Source organism: Sinocyclocheilus rhinocerous, unplaced genomic scaffold, assembly GCF_001515625.1.
Source record: "Sinocyclocheilus rhinocerous isolate Xijiao unplaced genomic scaffold, SAMN03320098_v1.1 scaffold738, whole genome shotgun sequence".
NCBI lineage: Eukaryota > Metazoa > Chordata > Actinopteri > Cypriniformes > Cyprinidae > Sinocyclocheilus > Sinocyclocheilus rhinocerous.
This window is the reverse complement of record NW_015633949.1, coordinates 55,285-70,582: the sequence shown is the minus strand read 5'-3', so window position 1 is coordinate 70,582 and position 15,298 is coordinate 55,285. Positions and strand designations below refer to the sequence as shown.

Genomic DNA, 15,298 nt, shown 5'->3' with positions numbered 1-15,298 from the left:
AAAAAAAAAAAAAAAAAAAAAAAAAAAACTGTAAACCATACACATGTTTAATTGTTCAATGGTTGCTGTTTTACATAATTGTTTTAAAGAATGTTTATTTTGTCCCTGCATGGAGTTCAGGTTTGAAATGTTATGATTACATTCATGACTAATTCATCTGAATAAGAACTCCAGATACACTAACATTCAAAAGTTTGGAGTCAGTAAGATTTTTTTTAATACAGCAAGGATGCATTAAATTAATCAAAAGTGACAAAGACATTTATAATGATTTCTATTTTCAATAAATACTGTTCTTTTGAATTTTCTAGTCGTCAAATAATAATAAAAAAGCATCATGGTTTCCACAAAAATATTAAGCAGCACAACTGTTTAACAACATTGAAAATGACAAGAAATTCTTCTTTCTGAACAATCATGTAACACTAAAGACTGGAGTAATAGATGCTGAAAATTCAGCTTTACCATCACAGGAATAAATTACATTAAAAAAAAAAATTCAAATAGAAAATAGTAATAATATTTTACAATATTACTGTTTTTAAATGTATTAAAAAAAAACGCATTCTTGGTGAGCATAAGAGACTTCTTTCAAAAACATGAAAAAAATCTTACCTCAAACTTTTGAACGGTAGTTTATATCATTGCTATGGAAAGCCATTTCCGCCTGAAAATGAACAGGTAATTGTTTCCCATAATTGCGACTGTATATTGTTAATTGCTTTATATTTCAATGTGAATGTATATTATTTTGTTTATATTCCACAACTACAACTATTTCCTGTACTTGTGATTTATTTAAATCTCACAATGTAACTTTACATGTGAATTTTTTGGAGAGGGGGAAGGAAGGGTTGTGAGTGCAAAAGTGCGACAATTAAAAAACAAATAAATGAATAAATCTGTTTAGAGACATCAGTCACCTAAATAACATGGACTCCCCTATTATCAGTCATTTTTTAAATTTCCTTAATTTGGCTCAATTACGGGTAAAAACTGTACAAGCAATTCTGCTAGGCCATGGCTATTGAAGCTCTACAAAAATAATATCATGTTGTCCACTCTTCGCTTGCGGAAGTCCTCAGAAGCAAGGAGATATTTACAGCAGATGGAAAAAGATGAGAAGGTAGGTGAGATTAAGAGCAGAGTTGGCTAGATGTGAAAGGAACTGAGAGATCTTCCACAAGGCTTGCAGTCCTCCATGCTAAAACAAGCTTTGTTTTATTTAAATGGAGACTTCGTATTCTCTTGTATCCTGTGGACCAAACAAACAAAAAACATCAAATATAATATGAGTTGAATTACTGAAATAAATGAACTTTTCCACGACATTCTAATTTATTGAGATGCACCTGTATATATGTCAAGTCATTATGTGAGAGGTAGGAATATGTAGCAAAACCAATGTTGGCTGTGAAAACAACACAAAAGAGATGCTAAAAATGGAGACGCCCTACGCCAGTGGTTCAAACCTTCTCGGCCTTGTCCATGTGACGCTATTCCATTGATCAACTCTCCTTACAGGCTCTTTCTTTACAACAGAATCCTAGAGAGTACCTCTGGTGGCTGCTTTGAATCATAGGTCTCTGTACAAATCAAAAATACCATGCAACTTAAGCATGAAAAAACGTAAAAATAATCAGCAATGGAAACATAATGGAAGTTGGAGGAAAAACTTTCAGGCAATTTTGTTCGGAAAACAATGTGTGATTTATGAAGTGATATTTTGGTGCTATCCAACAAATAAACACAATGTAGATTACTAAATGAGTATTAAAAAGCCTTCCGATATTTATGAAAAATAAACAGCATGCTAAATCAATAACATATGTGAAATAAAAACAAACCTTTATAATCTTGAAATTAAATATCCAAAACGCAATATTGATTGGCTCTGCTTTTTGTAATCGCAGTCTTTTGTAAGTCGAGACTTGTCATTAGACAGACATGTCTTTCTTCATACCCAAGAGAGATGCTTGTGTTTGCATCATCTTCACATAATGCTAGTCGCCACTTCAGGGCATTAGTGCAAGAAGAACTGGCACATATACATGCACAACATACAGTACAGTACACAGACACTCATCTGTCCAACCACACACACTTGCGTATACAGTCAAACACAGACTTTGCCCTGGGGGCCAGAAATTGAGCGGTTTAGTATATGCAGGCAGTGAGTGCTGCTGGGATTATGAGTGCTACACCACACAGAGAGAGATCTGGAGGGACACTAGCACAGCACATAAGAGGTGCGAATAACCTGCAGTCTGTAACGCATGTTAGACGCAGGAGGCTGGGGAAAAAGAGCATGCATCAGTGTAAAAGTATTGTAAGTCAAAATCTCACCTCATTGTTCTTCAGGGATGCAGATAGTGAGAGAGGAAAGAATGTGCAAATGTAAGTGATTGAGCAAGTCAAAAAGCATCAGATCAATTACATTTTTCATATTTTTGACTTTTTGGAGATCAACAGCAATGGTCCCTTCCGCTTGGGAGATTGTGCTAAATGTCTCCCTTTTGTGCTTCACAGAAGAAAGAAAAAGTCACAGAAGTTTGGAGGAGCGACATGAATATGAACAAATGAAGACAATTTTAATCTGTAGTGTGAATGTTAATCTTGAGCTGAATGTTGAACAACGAGAGCAGTTGAAGCAGAGGTGGCTGGTGATATGCTAACAGACTCCGCAATAATGAAGTTAAATGTTTAACTTCCTCTTTGGTGTTCTGGCCCAGTGATAAAACCGTGTGTGATCGCTAATGATGAGATGATGAGGGTGTGGCTCCGTGCACCACTTCATTTAAACTCCAGAATGGCACTTTACAGCTAATTAGATTACAGAAATGAACCCACAATACGGCAACGCAGATGGTGTTCAAAGTGCAGATGTGCACCTGTAAGACTAAACACATGAGTACCTCTCAGTCCTACCATGAAATATTACTGCAAATGGATGCGATGGGTGGGAATAGGTTTCTATTACAACTGAGGAGGAGGTTGTTGATGAATGTAGCCTGTTTATAAATACATGCTTTACTTACTGCAGTCTCATAGATGGGGTTTTCAAAAGCTGACTCTCCACTGATGTGATCATATTGTGGTAATGTGGACATGGAGAGTCGTAGAGACTTGCCTTGCACCCTGAGAACAAACATATGATGACGATCCGCATGACTTGCAATGGACTGAACCACAGGAGAGACATTTGAACTAAACTATAACAACAATTGTCACAAACCATATACAAATTTCAACAACATGGCATCCGCAAAACAAATTATATTTAACTTCTTAACTTCTATTTAACTGTAAAAGCAGTAATACTGTGAAACATTATTACAACTTAACTATTTTATATTTGAATTTATTTTAAAATGTAATTTATCACTGTGATGGCAAAGCTGAATTTACAGCAGCCAGTCCTCTCCAGTCTTCAGTTTCACATGATCCTTCAGAAATTATTCTAATATGCTGATTTGCTGCACAAGAAACATTTTTTATTATCATCATTGTTGAAAACAGTTGTGCTGCTTAATATTTTTGTGGAAACGGATACATTTTTTCCCAGGATTTAATGATGAAAAGAAAGTTCAAAAGAATTGCATTTATCAGTAATATACATTTTAATGCATCCTTGGTAAATAACATATTAATTTATTTAAAACAAAAAAACAAAACAAAACAAAAGCTTACCTTGAGAAGTAGAAATATATTGACATGATGATTATTATGATTATGGCCACTGGGATAAAAATGGAAACAGCCACACTGACTCCCTCTATACTGAAGTCTGCACTGGCCACTGATATGGGACAAAGTAACAAAGTATAGCAAATACATAAAATAAGTTAATCTGTATACCTGTGATGACAAATTTATGTGCATTTCTAATATTCAAAGGTTCTTACCATCCAGTCTGCGTTCATCTATGTACTCCAGTGTTACGGCTGGGAGAAAAGCGAGAGCTTTTAACAAATGAGAAAATGTTGCTTGTCATAGCAATTATTCAAAACAAACACTCCCTACCCTGAAGAGAAACAGCATATCAATAAATAAACATCCACTGCAGACAGGAAAGAGACTTTATGTGAATGATATAGTATGCAGATCACACATCATGAACACTGCAAAACACACAGACTACCTTTGCACTGCGGGGGTGGATGGCTCCATTTGGAAGGATGCCCGGGGACACAGCGGAGAACAGGCTCGCCCTGGAGCTCATACCCACTCATGCAGGAGAAGCGCACAGTTTCTCCAGCCTGATACACATGCTTCTCTGAGCTCTGAATGGTATAGGGAGGAGTGCCGGGGTTCCTACACGGCTCATACGAATCAGCTATATAACACAAATATACACACATCCACAAATACGGATTAGGTAATTCTATACTAACTACTTCTGAATTTAGAATAAAATAAAATGAAAACGAATCAAAACAAAACAAAAAATCAAAAAAGAAAACAAATACAGATTAGTTCGTTCTAAACTACTAATTTCTTTAAACGGAATGAGACTTTGTAAAGTAAAGAAAATAAAACTAACCAAAACAAACAAACAAACAAACAAAAACAAATATGATTTAGTTAGTTCTAAACAACCACTTCTGTAAATAGAATGACTTGTAAAAAAAAAAAAAAAACAGAATAGAGACTTTGTAAACAAAAGTAAAGAAAACAAAACCAACCAAAAAAGAAAGAATAGAAAAAAATATGTATTTGTTAGTAATAAACTATTGTTTTTGTAAATAGAATGAAACATTGAAAAAAACAACCAAGCACAAAAGTATGGATTAATGATATACTACTACGTTTGTGAATAGACTGAAAACTTGTCATCAAAAGAAACCAAAACCAAATCAAATCAAACCAAACCAAACCCCCAAAAAAGAACTAATATGGATTATTTTGTTTTATTATATTATTTCTGTAAATAGAATTAACAAATTTAGAAAAAAAGTACAATAAAATAAAACAAACATTATTAAATGTTTCAGTGTTTACACTGTAAACTATACTGTGAAGACTTCATTGCAAGTTGATTAAATCATACGTTTTATACAGTTAACACCCACTATGTGTGTCTGTCTGTAGGTGTGTATATGTGGGATTATTTGTGAACAAAATCATGTACTCACGAATGCATTTGGGCAGTTTCTCGCTCCACTTGGGGCCGGTGGAGTCACGGTGGTAGCAGGAGAGGAGGCTGTTTCCTGACAGCGAGTAGCCTTTGTTACAGATGTACTGGACAGTAGAGCCCACGATGAGACGCGGGCCTGACATCACCCTGCGACTGTGCTCCACCGTGCCTGGATCCGGGCATGACAGGACTGGAAAAGAAATAGCAACAGGCCGGCCACAGAGTTTATTGTTTATACTGAAACAATATTGCATTTCTCTTTTGTTGAGTTTGGAGTTTGGAATGGTCAGTACTGTACATCATAGATCTATGATATATGAGTTTGTACGTCAATAATGATTATTTTAATGGTTTTATAATGTAAGCATAATAATAAAATATGTAAATACATTAACATGGCAGTATAAACGTGCTATTATAAGTCACACTTAAAATATTACATTTTACATTGCAATATTCAAGAATCTTATATGTAAGGCCAGGGGTCACCAAACTCGTTCCTGGTGAGTTTAGCTCCAACTTGCCTCAACACACCTGCCTGGAAGTTTCAAGAATACCTAGTAAGACCTTGATTAGCTGGTTCAGGTGTGTTTGATTAGGGTTGGAGCTAAACTCTCCAGGACACCGGCCCTCCAAGACCGAGTTTGGTGACCCCTGTGTTAGGCAATCAATGTTACTGTCAACTAATTAGTTGAATTGTATTGTAGTTCTCATTTTCACCTGAGGGTGGCACCATTGACTTACATACAAATATTTGTTGAGCAAACACTGCTTTTGGATCAGAATGAATTTATAGCCATTTTACTTTGTGATTCATGCATTTAAAAAATTTTTATTTTTATTTTACATGTTAGCTCGTTTTTACATTACAATTACGCATATAAATACCCAAAGCAATATATGTGGCATTTAAGATACATTTTAACAGTATGCTTTCTGGTTTCTCTGTTCTTCACATTTCACATCATACTTGTGGTTCCACAAAATCAGAGTGCCAGGGGCCACTGCTCATCACATCCAGAAAGTATGAGGCAAGAAGAACATGTGACTTTGATCTCAGGGGCAGTGTACGGACACAGTGCATTATAATAAAAAGATTACTTCGCTCCAGCCTGCCCAGCTGCAAACCCAATTCTCTCCTCAGCAGTAGAGGAGCAGGAAAAGGGGACGGGAGAGGCGAGTGAGTTAATGATGTTTGCGTGGCGGGTGAGAAGCTTTGAACCGGATAACGGTCCCTGCTGCTTTTGTCCTGCTGTTGCTGCTACTGTTTTTGTCAGGGACAGCAGCAGAACCTGGACCCCGGGGTCATTCGGTCTCCTGTCTGCTGATACTTGAAACGACGAATGTCTCTGGACATCCTGGGAGCCTGCAGTGTTACACACTAACACAGAGTGAGTCCAAGCAGCACAATAGCCATGCGACGAGATTTAATTTCAAGCACTGGAGTGACTTTGGCTACAACAGTAAGTTGTGGAGGTGCTCTGATTTGAAATTTGTTGATGAAACACTCAGTGCATCAGCGGGTCGTCATTCTGGACTCACCAGGGGGTGGAGAGCGAAATAAAAATTCTTGCAAAATCACAAAAATCACGTAAGGTGGAAGCAAAGAGAGGAAGATGCATCAGACTGTGAAGTGAAACGATAACCACTTCATCCGTGAAGTCACCCTCGAAAGAAAAGTGAGTGATTACCCACAAAGCCCTCCTTCACTTTTCGCCCATCCTTGAATGTGACCGAGTTGCAGAGGCGAACAGGCACTTGTGAAATTCCCCCCTCAAATGGAATTCAAAAGCTCATCTTGTTTCGGAGCACAGCATTGCTCTTGATCAATAGGCGGTGTGTGTTGGTTTGGAAGTGGGGTGAAAATGGATTTTAGAGAGAGTGGTTATCATTGAGAGAGTGTGTGTGTGTTTTCACCTCTTTCACAGCTAGGCAAGTCTCCGCTCCAGGTCAGGTCCCACTGGCACATGAGCATTTCGGTGCCCACCACCTCAAAGCCTGGGTAACACTGATAGGTCACCACCGTGCCGTGCACCAGGTCAGGGTGAGATGTGGTCTTCCAGCCGTTGGAGACCTCTGGAAGCTCTGGACATGTGTCATTACGGGGAACCTCTGCAAAGAGGAACATTTTATTGCTCTGTGGTTGCTCTTTCATGGCTCAGGTGAGGTCTTGCTGCATCAATTTTTTCTCAGAAATTTCTACAAAAAAATACCTTAGGAGATTCAATTTCTCCTGAATGAGACAAATGAGACAATTGTTTACATACAGTGAGAGTATACAACTAAATGAAATTAAGCAAATTTCTAAAATTTTCATCATTTAATCTGACTGCTTTCTAAGAGAAAAGACTGACATCTGTGAGATCTCATTTAATCTTATAACGTCTGAAAGATATCAATTGTTGGGGCACTCAAAAATGAATGCTCATGATTTACTCATCCTGATATCATTCCAAATCCAAACTTTCTTCTCTAGAACATAAAAAAAGTTTTTTTTTCCAGATTTTTTTGTCCATATAATGGAAGTCATTGGAGCTCAGTGCTGTTTTTGGACACCACTGACTTTCATTATATGGACAAAACATTCTTCGAAATATCTTCTTTCGAGTTCCACAGAAAAAAGAAAGTCATTCAGGTTTGGAACGACATGAGAGTGTGCAAATGATGAGGTATTTCTTTCCTATGAAGAGAGACTCAATTAGTTTGATTAGTAGAGCAAGAGTGAGTGAAAAAGAGACAGAATGTTCAGTAATGCTTGCAAAACAATTTCTTTGTTTCTCACCGTGTCCCTAAACAAACCACAGGTGTTGTGCCTAATGACTGATAAATCAAATGCTAGGAATCAGCTTGGCTGTGATTATAAATTTGAATAGAGCAGCACAAGACAGCTGGCAGGCATTTTGCTGATGTCCATTCTTAGCGTGGCAGAGCTGGGGAGGGCACTGCACCCGGCAAATGCAGCTAATGAGTACAAACATGCACTGTAATTGTTAGCGCCTCTGCAAGGCCAAATCCCCTGCACATGCTGAAGGTACTGGTGGAATCTTCCCTCTGTGCTGCGTGAAGGAAATGGAAAAACAGTCCATTTCAGTCCGCTCTATGAATCATCTGCATTTCTCCACCCTCCAAATAGAACGTATTATATTTTATCTCATCTTGTGCAATAGCTGATGGAATGACCTTCACGTCATCCCCAGGAAAGGTGAGGACTAAACCAGTTGTGGCTCTCACTCTTATAACCTCCCTCTCCCTATTTCGTCTCCTCATCACCTTTTCATCAGACTGAGATTGGCAATCCTTGCGGCACCTCAAATAAATCTCAGAAGTAGACAATTAATGAGCTTCTTCAAACTAAATTTAGATGTTTGGGATCTGTAAGGATTTTTTCTCTTATGCTTCGCAAGGCTGCATTTATTTGACCAAAAATACAGTAAAAACAGGAATATATTGCAAAATATTGTAACAATTTAATACAACAGTTTCTTTCTGACTGTATTTTAAGAAATAATTTATTCCTGTAATGGCAAAGCTGAATTTTCAGCAGTTTTTACTCCAGTCTTCAGTGTCACATGAAATCAGAAATCATTCTAATATGCTGATTTGGTACCGAAAAAAAACATTTCTTATTATTATTAATGTTGAAAACAGTTGAGCTGCTTAATATTATTATTATTTTGTGGAAATCAAAATACTTTTTTTCAGGATTCTCTGATGAATAGAAAGTTCAAAAGAACAGCATTTTGATCAGAAATCTTTTGTATCATTATAAATGTCTTTACTGTCAATTTTGATTAATTTAATGCATTCTTGCTGAAAAACAGTATTAATTTCTTTTAAAAAAATCTTACTGACACCAAACTTTTGAATGGTTACATGCTTGACGCTGAGAAAGTGCAGCAGAAATGGTTAAATAGGTCTTTACCGAAAAAGTGCACCACAAAGCCGTTGTTGTAGCCATAGATGTTGGTAGCAGGGTCTGACTGGAACTGGATGGTCACATCAGCCATAGAGGTGTAGAGTTTGAACCGAGGACGGGAACCGCTGTACTGGCCCAGTACCTTTGCAGTCAGGTCATCTCCATCGTAAAAAGTCAGCATGTCATTCTTTCCCATGTGAAGACTGCGAGCAGATAATACAGTACACAACAGGTCAATCCCAGTCTAATCTCAGATGTTTAGGTCTCACCTCAAAGCAATAACAGTCTTCTTCTAGTCCTTATTTTCCGGCCTCACGGCTTTTCTTTTGTCCCTGCTGCAAATGAAATCTTTTCTGCTGTTTAATGTTTTCCCACTGCTTTTGTTAAGCATTTTTGTGCATAGTTGCAATAGCCTTGCAATCACAAACCACATTATTTCACTCAGACTATAAAGAGCAAATGATTCAGCAGCGGGGGGAAACAGCTCCTCCTATCTCATGTTTGGAAATAGCTGGAAAATCAGTTTCCTGACATTCAGGAGCCAGAGAGAAAGAACATTTGGCAGCGTCCCTGTGGCAAATTCAAGAGAATCTCCATCACGGACATGCTTTGAATTTTGTTGTGAAATTATTGTAGATTTTACATTTTATAAAAAACCCTTATTACCATTTTAAATTACCATTTTTTCTAATTTATGAATTTATTATGGTTAAACTTATACACATCCATGCCCTAGACATCATCACTTCTAAGTTAAATTGAGAGGAGAATAAAAGACTAAAAACTTGCTTTCATTTTTACAACTAAAAACACGGGACAGAAACATAAACTATTTATATTACAGGTACATTAAATGCATACAGTTCAAAAGTTATTTTTGAAGAAGTTCCACCAAGGCTATATTTATTTGTTCATACTGAATTTTTTATTTAAAAAAAAAATAATTATTGCAATTTTCAATACAAGTTTTCTATTCTTAATTAATTATAGTAAAATGTAATGTATTCCTGTGATGGCAATACTATAACAATCTAAAATAATAAAACTGAAAACATTTCAAGAAATTGAAAACAGTTGGGCTGCTTAATATGTTTTTTTGGAAAGAATTCTATTATGAATATAAAGTTCAAAAGAACATCATTTGTTTGAAATAGAATAAATAATAAACAAATAATTAAAAATTAAAAAAATATAAGAAGGAATTTTCCATAGTCACAAGAACTTGCTTTCCCCTCCATACTTCAGTTTTGGATCATATCAAGTATAAAAGCAAAAAGTTTCATTTTTTAAACCTGAGGGGAATCCAAGCCTATTGCTCAAAAGCCTGGGGAATATATGACCTTCAGAACACTTTGTAATGCCTTGAAGATGCCTGTCAGCCTTACACAAAGGTGACAAAAGCCCCAGTCTACAAAAGAAATGTCAATAAAAAGCTTTGCCTTGACATCATCTGCTTCACTGCTGCACAAATAATCAGCCTACACTACAAAATACAGACACATTGAGGCATATTACAGCATATATCTCTCTATTTCTATATGTGAATGTGATCTGTAACTGTGGCTGACGTCCACCAGACCCAGGCAGTCTGGCCAGTCACTGGTGGAGGGAGTGTGATTCAGTCAGGCAGGGAGGTGGCATACACACTCTATCTTGTCACTAATTAATCACAAGTGGGCAGTAATGGAAGTCATTACTGAGGAGAGGGGAATAATTAATCATCTCCGTTCTGCTGCAGCACGAGGCAGAATGGTTACATTCAAGCAAAATGAAGACAGGATGTTTAAATTACGGCTTACACACCTGCACGAACACATACACCTACTGTTACATATGGATTGAATGTATATTATTCAACTGTCAACAGCCCTCTAATACTGTATGCAGGAAAATCTGTGTATGTATTTCCTCTGGGAGACACGTTTAAACCAGAAGAACTCCTGACCCGCTCTGAGGACCGGAGAGAGTGAAACTGTGTCAGCCCTTATTGGATTTGTAGTGATAAAGTTAAACAAGCCTTTGCGTAGCCGCACACCGTATCTGCCGAGAAAATCAATCATGCTTTCCATTTGCTGGCAGTAATTTCATTTTGTTTAATCACAAAAACAGGCTCAGCTTGACTTGGCCGACAACACAGTTGCATCAGAATGCATTAAACTCTCATATAGGACTCGCAGACACGTCGTCCTCCGCTCAGCACAATTAAAAGGAAGTGACAAATGCTGGCTTTTTAAAAAAAGAAATGTCAATCAAAACATTCTCTGCATCTCAGACATGGTTAAAATACGTTTCTGCTGGTGAAAGCCGTGAAGATGCATTTGATTCTGTTTGCTTGAGAGATAAATGGGAGTATTTTGTGGAGGATTTTGTATATGCTGTTTCTTTGGAAAACTAATACATTATGATCCATCATCTGTCACGCAAATCGAGCCTATCTGTAACTATCTGTAATTTAAATGGTTGACAGGCCACAACTGAGAACAACTGTTTTCATGCGTCAGAGTGAACAAATTCTGAAGCCTGTCTTCCCTCCTCTGCCCCATGTCTGTTTAGCGGAGAATCATCTACCTGAATGATTGCCCTGCTGGAAAAAACACCATTTCCAATCAAATCCCCTGTGCCGAGGGCTGGGCATGATGGGCCTGTGCTCGACATACCAACAACAGCTTTGTGCCCAGGGCACAGTAACCCTGCGTGTCCTCGAAACTTACATTTATTTAAAGTAAATCTAAATAAAAAAAGTGGCACAGGTGTGCAACACAATAATTAAATCTAATTAAAATCTAATTTAAGTGGTATTTAAAAAAGTATTAAAATGTAAAAAGTATGTAGATATACATATATACTATAGTGTAGATCTGCAATTTTTTTTCTGAAAGTAGTCTCTTATGCTCAACAAGCAATTTATTTGATCAAAAATACAGTAAACCAGTGATAGTGTGAAATATTATTACATTTTAAAATAATTTTTTACTTTTATATATTTTGAAGTGTAATTTATTTGAAAAATAAATATTTTGCCTTTACTGTCACTTTTGATCAATTTAATGCATCTTTGCTGATTATAATTATTCATTTCTTGAGAAAAAACAAACACACTTTGAACAGTAAGGTTTATTTGCTACTGGTCAGAAGTTTGGAATAATTAAAAATGTTTGATGATTTTGAAATAAGTCTCTTCTGTTTAAAGTAATTTTACATTTTAAAATATAATTACTTTCACATTTAAAAATGTAATACCTATAATTCCTGATGGCAAAGCTGAATTTTCAGCAGTCATTACTCCAGTCTTTATATATATATATATATATATATATATATATACATAGACTGGAGTGGGAGTGGTGATTCTACTTGGAATATAATCCATTATGGAGCCACAAAGATTCCAGATTGGCCTTTAGTCCACAGCCAACTGTTTAAAATGGACTTAGGACAGAGGCAGCAAATGAACACAGGACTTTCCTGAGATGAAGGTTAAGCCCCAGTTACTTCTGCGTGAAGAGCCGTACAATGTTGGCACTGGGAAAAGCCAGTCAAACAGAAGAGACTAAACCTTCATTTGGATTGTCAACACTGGAGGATGATGCCTTCTCAAATAAAGGAGAGAAATTAGTTCCTCTGTTTTTGCAGAGTTCTTCTTTAATTAGAAAGTTAAATATTGGTCTGGGTTCTGGCTTGGTGCCTGGGGGGATGAGACAGCCTTGATTTATTACCAGCCTGTTAAGGGCTGTGACTCTCTGAGGTGCACGCAAACACCACGCAGAGCTCTGCAGCCAAACCCAAAGCCAAATGCAGGAGAAAATGAGAGAAACAATCATAAACAATTCAACAGCTCATGGTCAACCAGGACTATATCTAATTTAAATTGATTCAAATACAGATGCAACACATAAAAAGGCTGCTGAATTTAAGATTCACAAAGACATGAACAAATCCTTATGATTTGCATTGCACTTCCAATAGTGATTCCATTAGACATGGATCAAATAAAGTCCAGAAACAACAAAAACAGGAAGGTGGTACTTTAAGCTTGAATTTCTCCAATGGTAGGTATTCCCAAAATTTATGTACGGGCAATAATTAATAACATTTTTCCACATACATTTTCTAATAATTACTGGCATAATTAAATGCAACAAACTATGAATGTAATAATATATTATAGAGAGTACTGTAGGTAATTCTGTGTGAATCACGGTTGTCAAACATAAGCACAAATTATATACAATGTATATATTAATATGTTAGAGAACAACAGTGCTGCATGGTGTTCAGTGACTCTTTCTACTGGTTACACTGTCATGCCAGTATGTGGTAACAATTGTCTGTCTTTAAGAGTCATTTGAATCAATTGTTCAACAGATTTGTTCAAAAATGGTAATTCATTCATGAAAGAAACAAGTGACTGACTATATGAGTGAACCATTGTACTATTAACTTAACCGTTTAGTTCAAACACACATATTCATTAAATTAATTAAAATTCTAATATAATAAAAAACATAAATTAAATATATGATATTATAATATAATATATTATAATATAAATTATCTATGTGTGTGTGTAATAAATATTTGTAATATTTAGTATATTTATTTTTTAATTTTTTTAATATTCTTTTTTATAATAATTAATAATAAATAAATGTTTATATATATATATATATATGTAATGTAATTAACAGCTCATGAACAGCATGACATGAACAGCTCATTAAATCATGTCGGTCTTGCACAGCTGTGCATTATAACTCCAGTAGAGGGCTGTAGCACTCATGGGAATCCCGGACTTTGACTAGCTCTGAAATATCCAGCATTCCCTGCTGTGCAGCTAAATCTATGAAAGACTGTGTGCAGGTGTGCCAGCTGTCACCTGTGCACCTCTCTCCCCTCTTTCTCCGATTCATGGCCCGGCACATTCAGCATGAGAAACCCTACCTGCTAAATGAATTCATCAGCCTTCATTACGCCCCATGTTCTCAGGTAATTGGGAGTGCGCCGTACATTGACGAATGATTACGGAGGAGTGGGTGCATATTCATTATCGGGCTAAAATGTCCTTACGGACCCATAATGAGCCTCCAGCAGTGTCCCGGGCCCTGGTATTACAGTACCAATGATTCAGGTGCAACCAAAGGGCTCTGCAGGACACCTAAGTAGCAATAACGACCTGTGGCAGGTCAATGATTGCTTGTAAGAAGATGCATGCAAGAATGTAAGGACAGAAACTAAATATTAAAAGTGGGTGTACGAGTGCTAGTAGATTTGTTATTAGTCTCTCTCTCTGAGTCTCTATGGGCTGAACAGCTGTGGTTGGCTCCCTCCCCATTCATTTTCCCTCCCAATATGTCTCACTTGATGTCTAGCTGATAATGTCCCATATGTCCATTGATAAATTTGGTAATTTGAAGATTATCAGGGAGGGGGGATGTATGGGCTTCACAGCAGACCAGAATGACTCCAGACACACCTACATGTTCCTCTGCTGCTCAATCAATGTTCCTATGTACACCTGGTATTAAGATTATCAAGAGAGCTATGAAATCACAAAAAAAAAAAAATACAGCTGGCCATTATTAGGGATGTTTTTTTTTTTTCAATTTCTGAGGCTATGCTAATGTTCACATTATATGTTCAAGCTAATTAAAAGTCCCTCATTGTATTAATAAACAATAAACAAAAACAGTAGTCTGATCATTTGTAGTTTAGGCCTAAACTATTGCTTCAAAATGGCAATAATTACAAATTTTATCCTCAGAAACTTACAAAAACAAAAGCTAAAAATATTATTTAAAATACACTTTCTTAATGTTCATTCTACCGTACATTAATTTGGGGATTCAATATTTATGATTATAAGTTGTACACTACCAAATAAATGTTTGGGGTGTTTTTTTTTTTTAAAGTTTTGGAAAGAAGTCTCTTATGCTCACCAAAGCTGCATTTATTTGATCAAAAATACAGCAAAAGCAGCAATGTTGTGAAATATTATTACAATTTAAAATAACTCTTTTTGAATAAAGTTTAAATAGTAATTTATTACTGTGATGCACATCTGAATTTTTAGCAGCCATTACTCCAGTCTTCAGTGTCACATGATCCTTCATCCCGATACACCAATTTGCTGCTCAACTTTTTTTAGTATTATAATTTTTTATTATCAATGCTGAAAACAGTTGTGCTGTCTAATATTTTTTGGGAAAACATGAAACATTATAATTTTTTTGTGACACTGTGTCACT

General features: G+C 36.3%; 1 protein-coding gene across 1 annotated transcript in view; it reads right to left on the bottom strand.

Moving 5' to 3' along the window:
- Positions 1 to 592: 592 nt before the first annotated feature.
- The window catches only part of LOC107744801 (seizure protein 6 homolog), a 58,664-nt gene continuing 43,958 nt past the window's right edge, over positions 593 to 15,298 (bottom strand). The window contains exons 8-17 of the mRNA XM_016558629.1: positions 9,060 to 9,256; positions 7,055 to 7,249; positions 5,136 to 5,327; positions 4,142 to 4,336; positions 3,906 to 3,944; positions 3,691 to 3,799; positions 3,039 to 3,138; positions 2,347 to 2,355; positions 1,473 to 1,586; positions 593 to 1,255 (exon numbers count right to left, since the gene is read on the bottom strand). Coding sequence (XP_016414115.1) covers positions 1,509 to 1,586; positions 2,347 to 2,355; positions 3,039 to 3,138; positions 3,691 to 3,799; positions 3,906 to 3,944; positions 4,142 to 4,336; positions 5,136 to 5,327; positions 7,055 to 7,249; positions 9,060 to 9,256 — 1,114 coding nt within the window. The 3' untranslated portion in view covers positions 593 to 1,255; positions 1,473 to 1,508. The remainder of the gene's footprint in view (positions 1,256 to 1,472; positions 1,587 to 2,346; positions 2,356 to 3,038; positions 3,139 to 3,690; positions 3,800 to 3,905; positions 3,945 to 4,141; positions 4,337 to 5,135; positions 5,328 to 7,054; positions 7,250 to 9,059; positions 9,257 to 15,298) is intronic.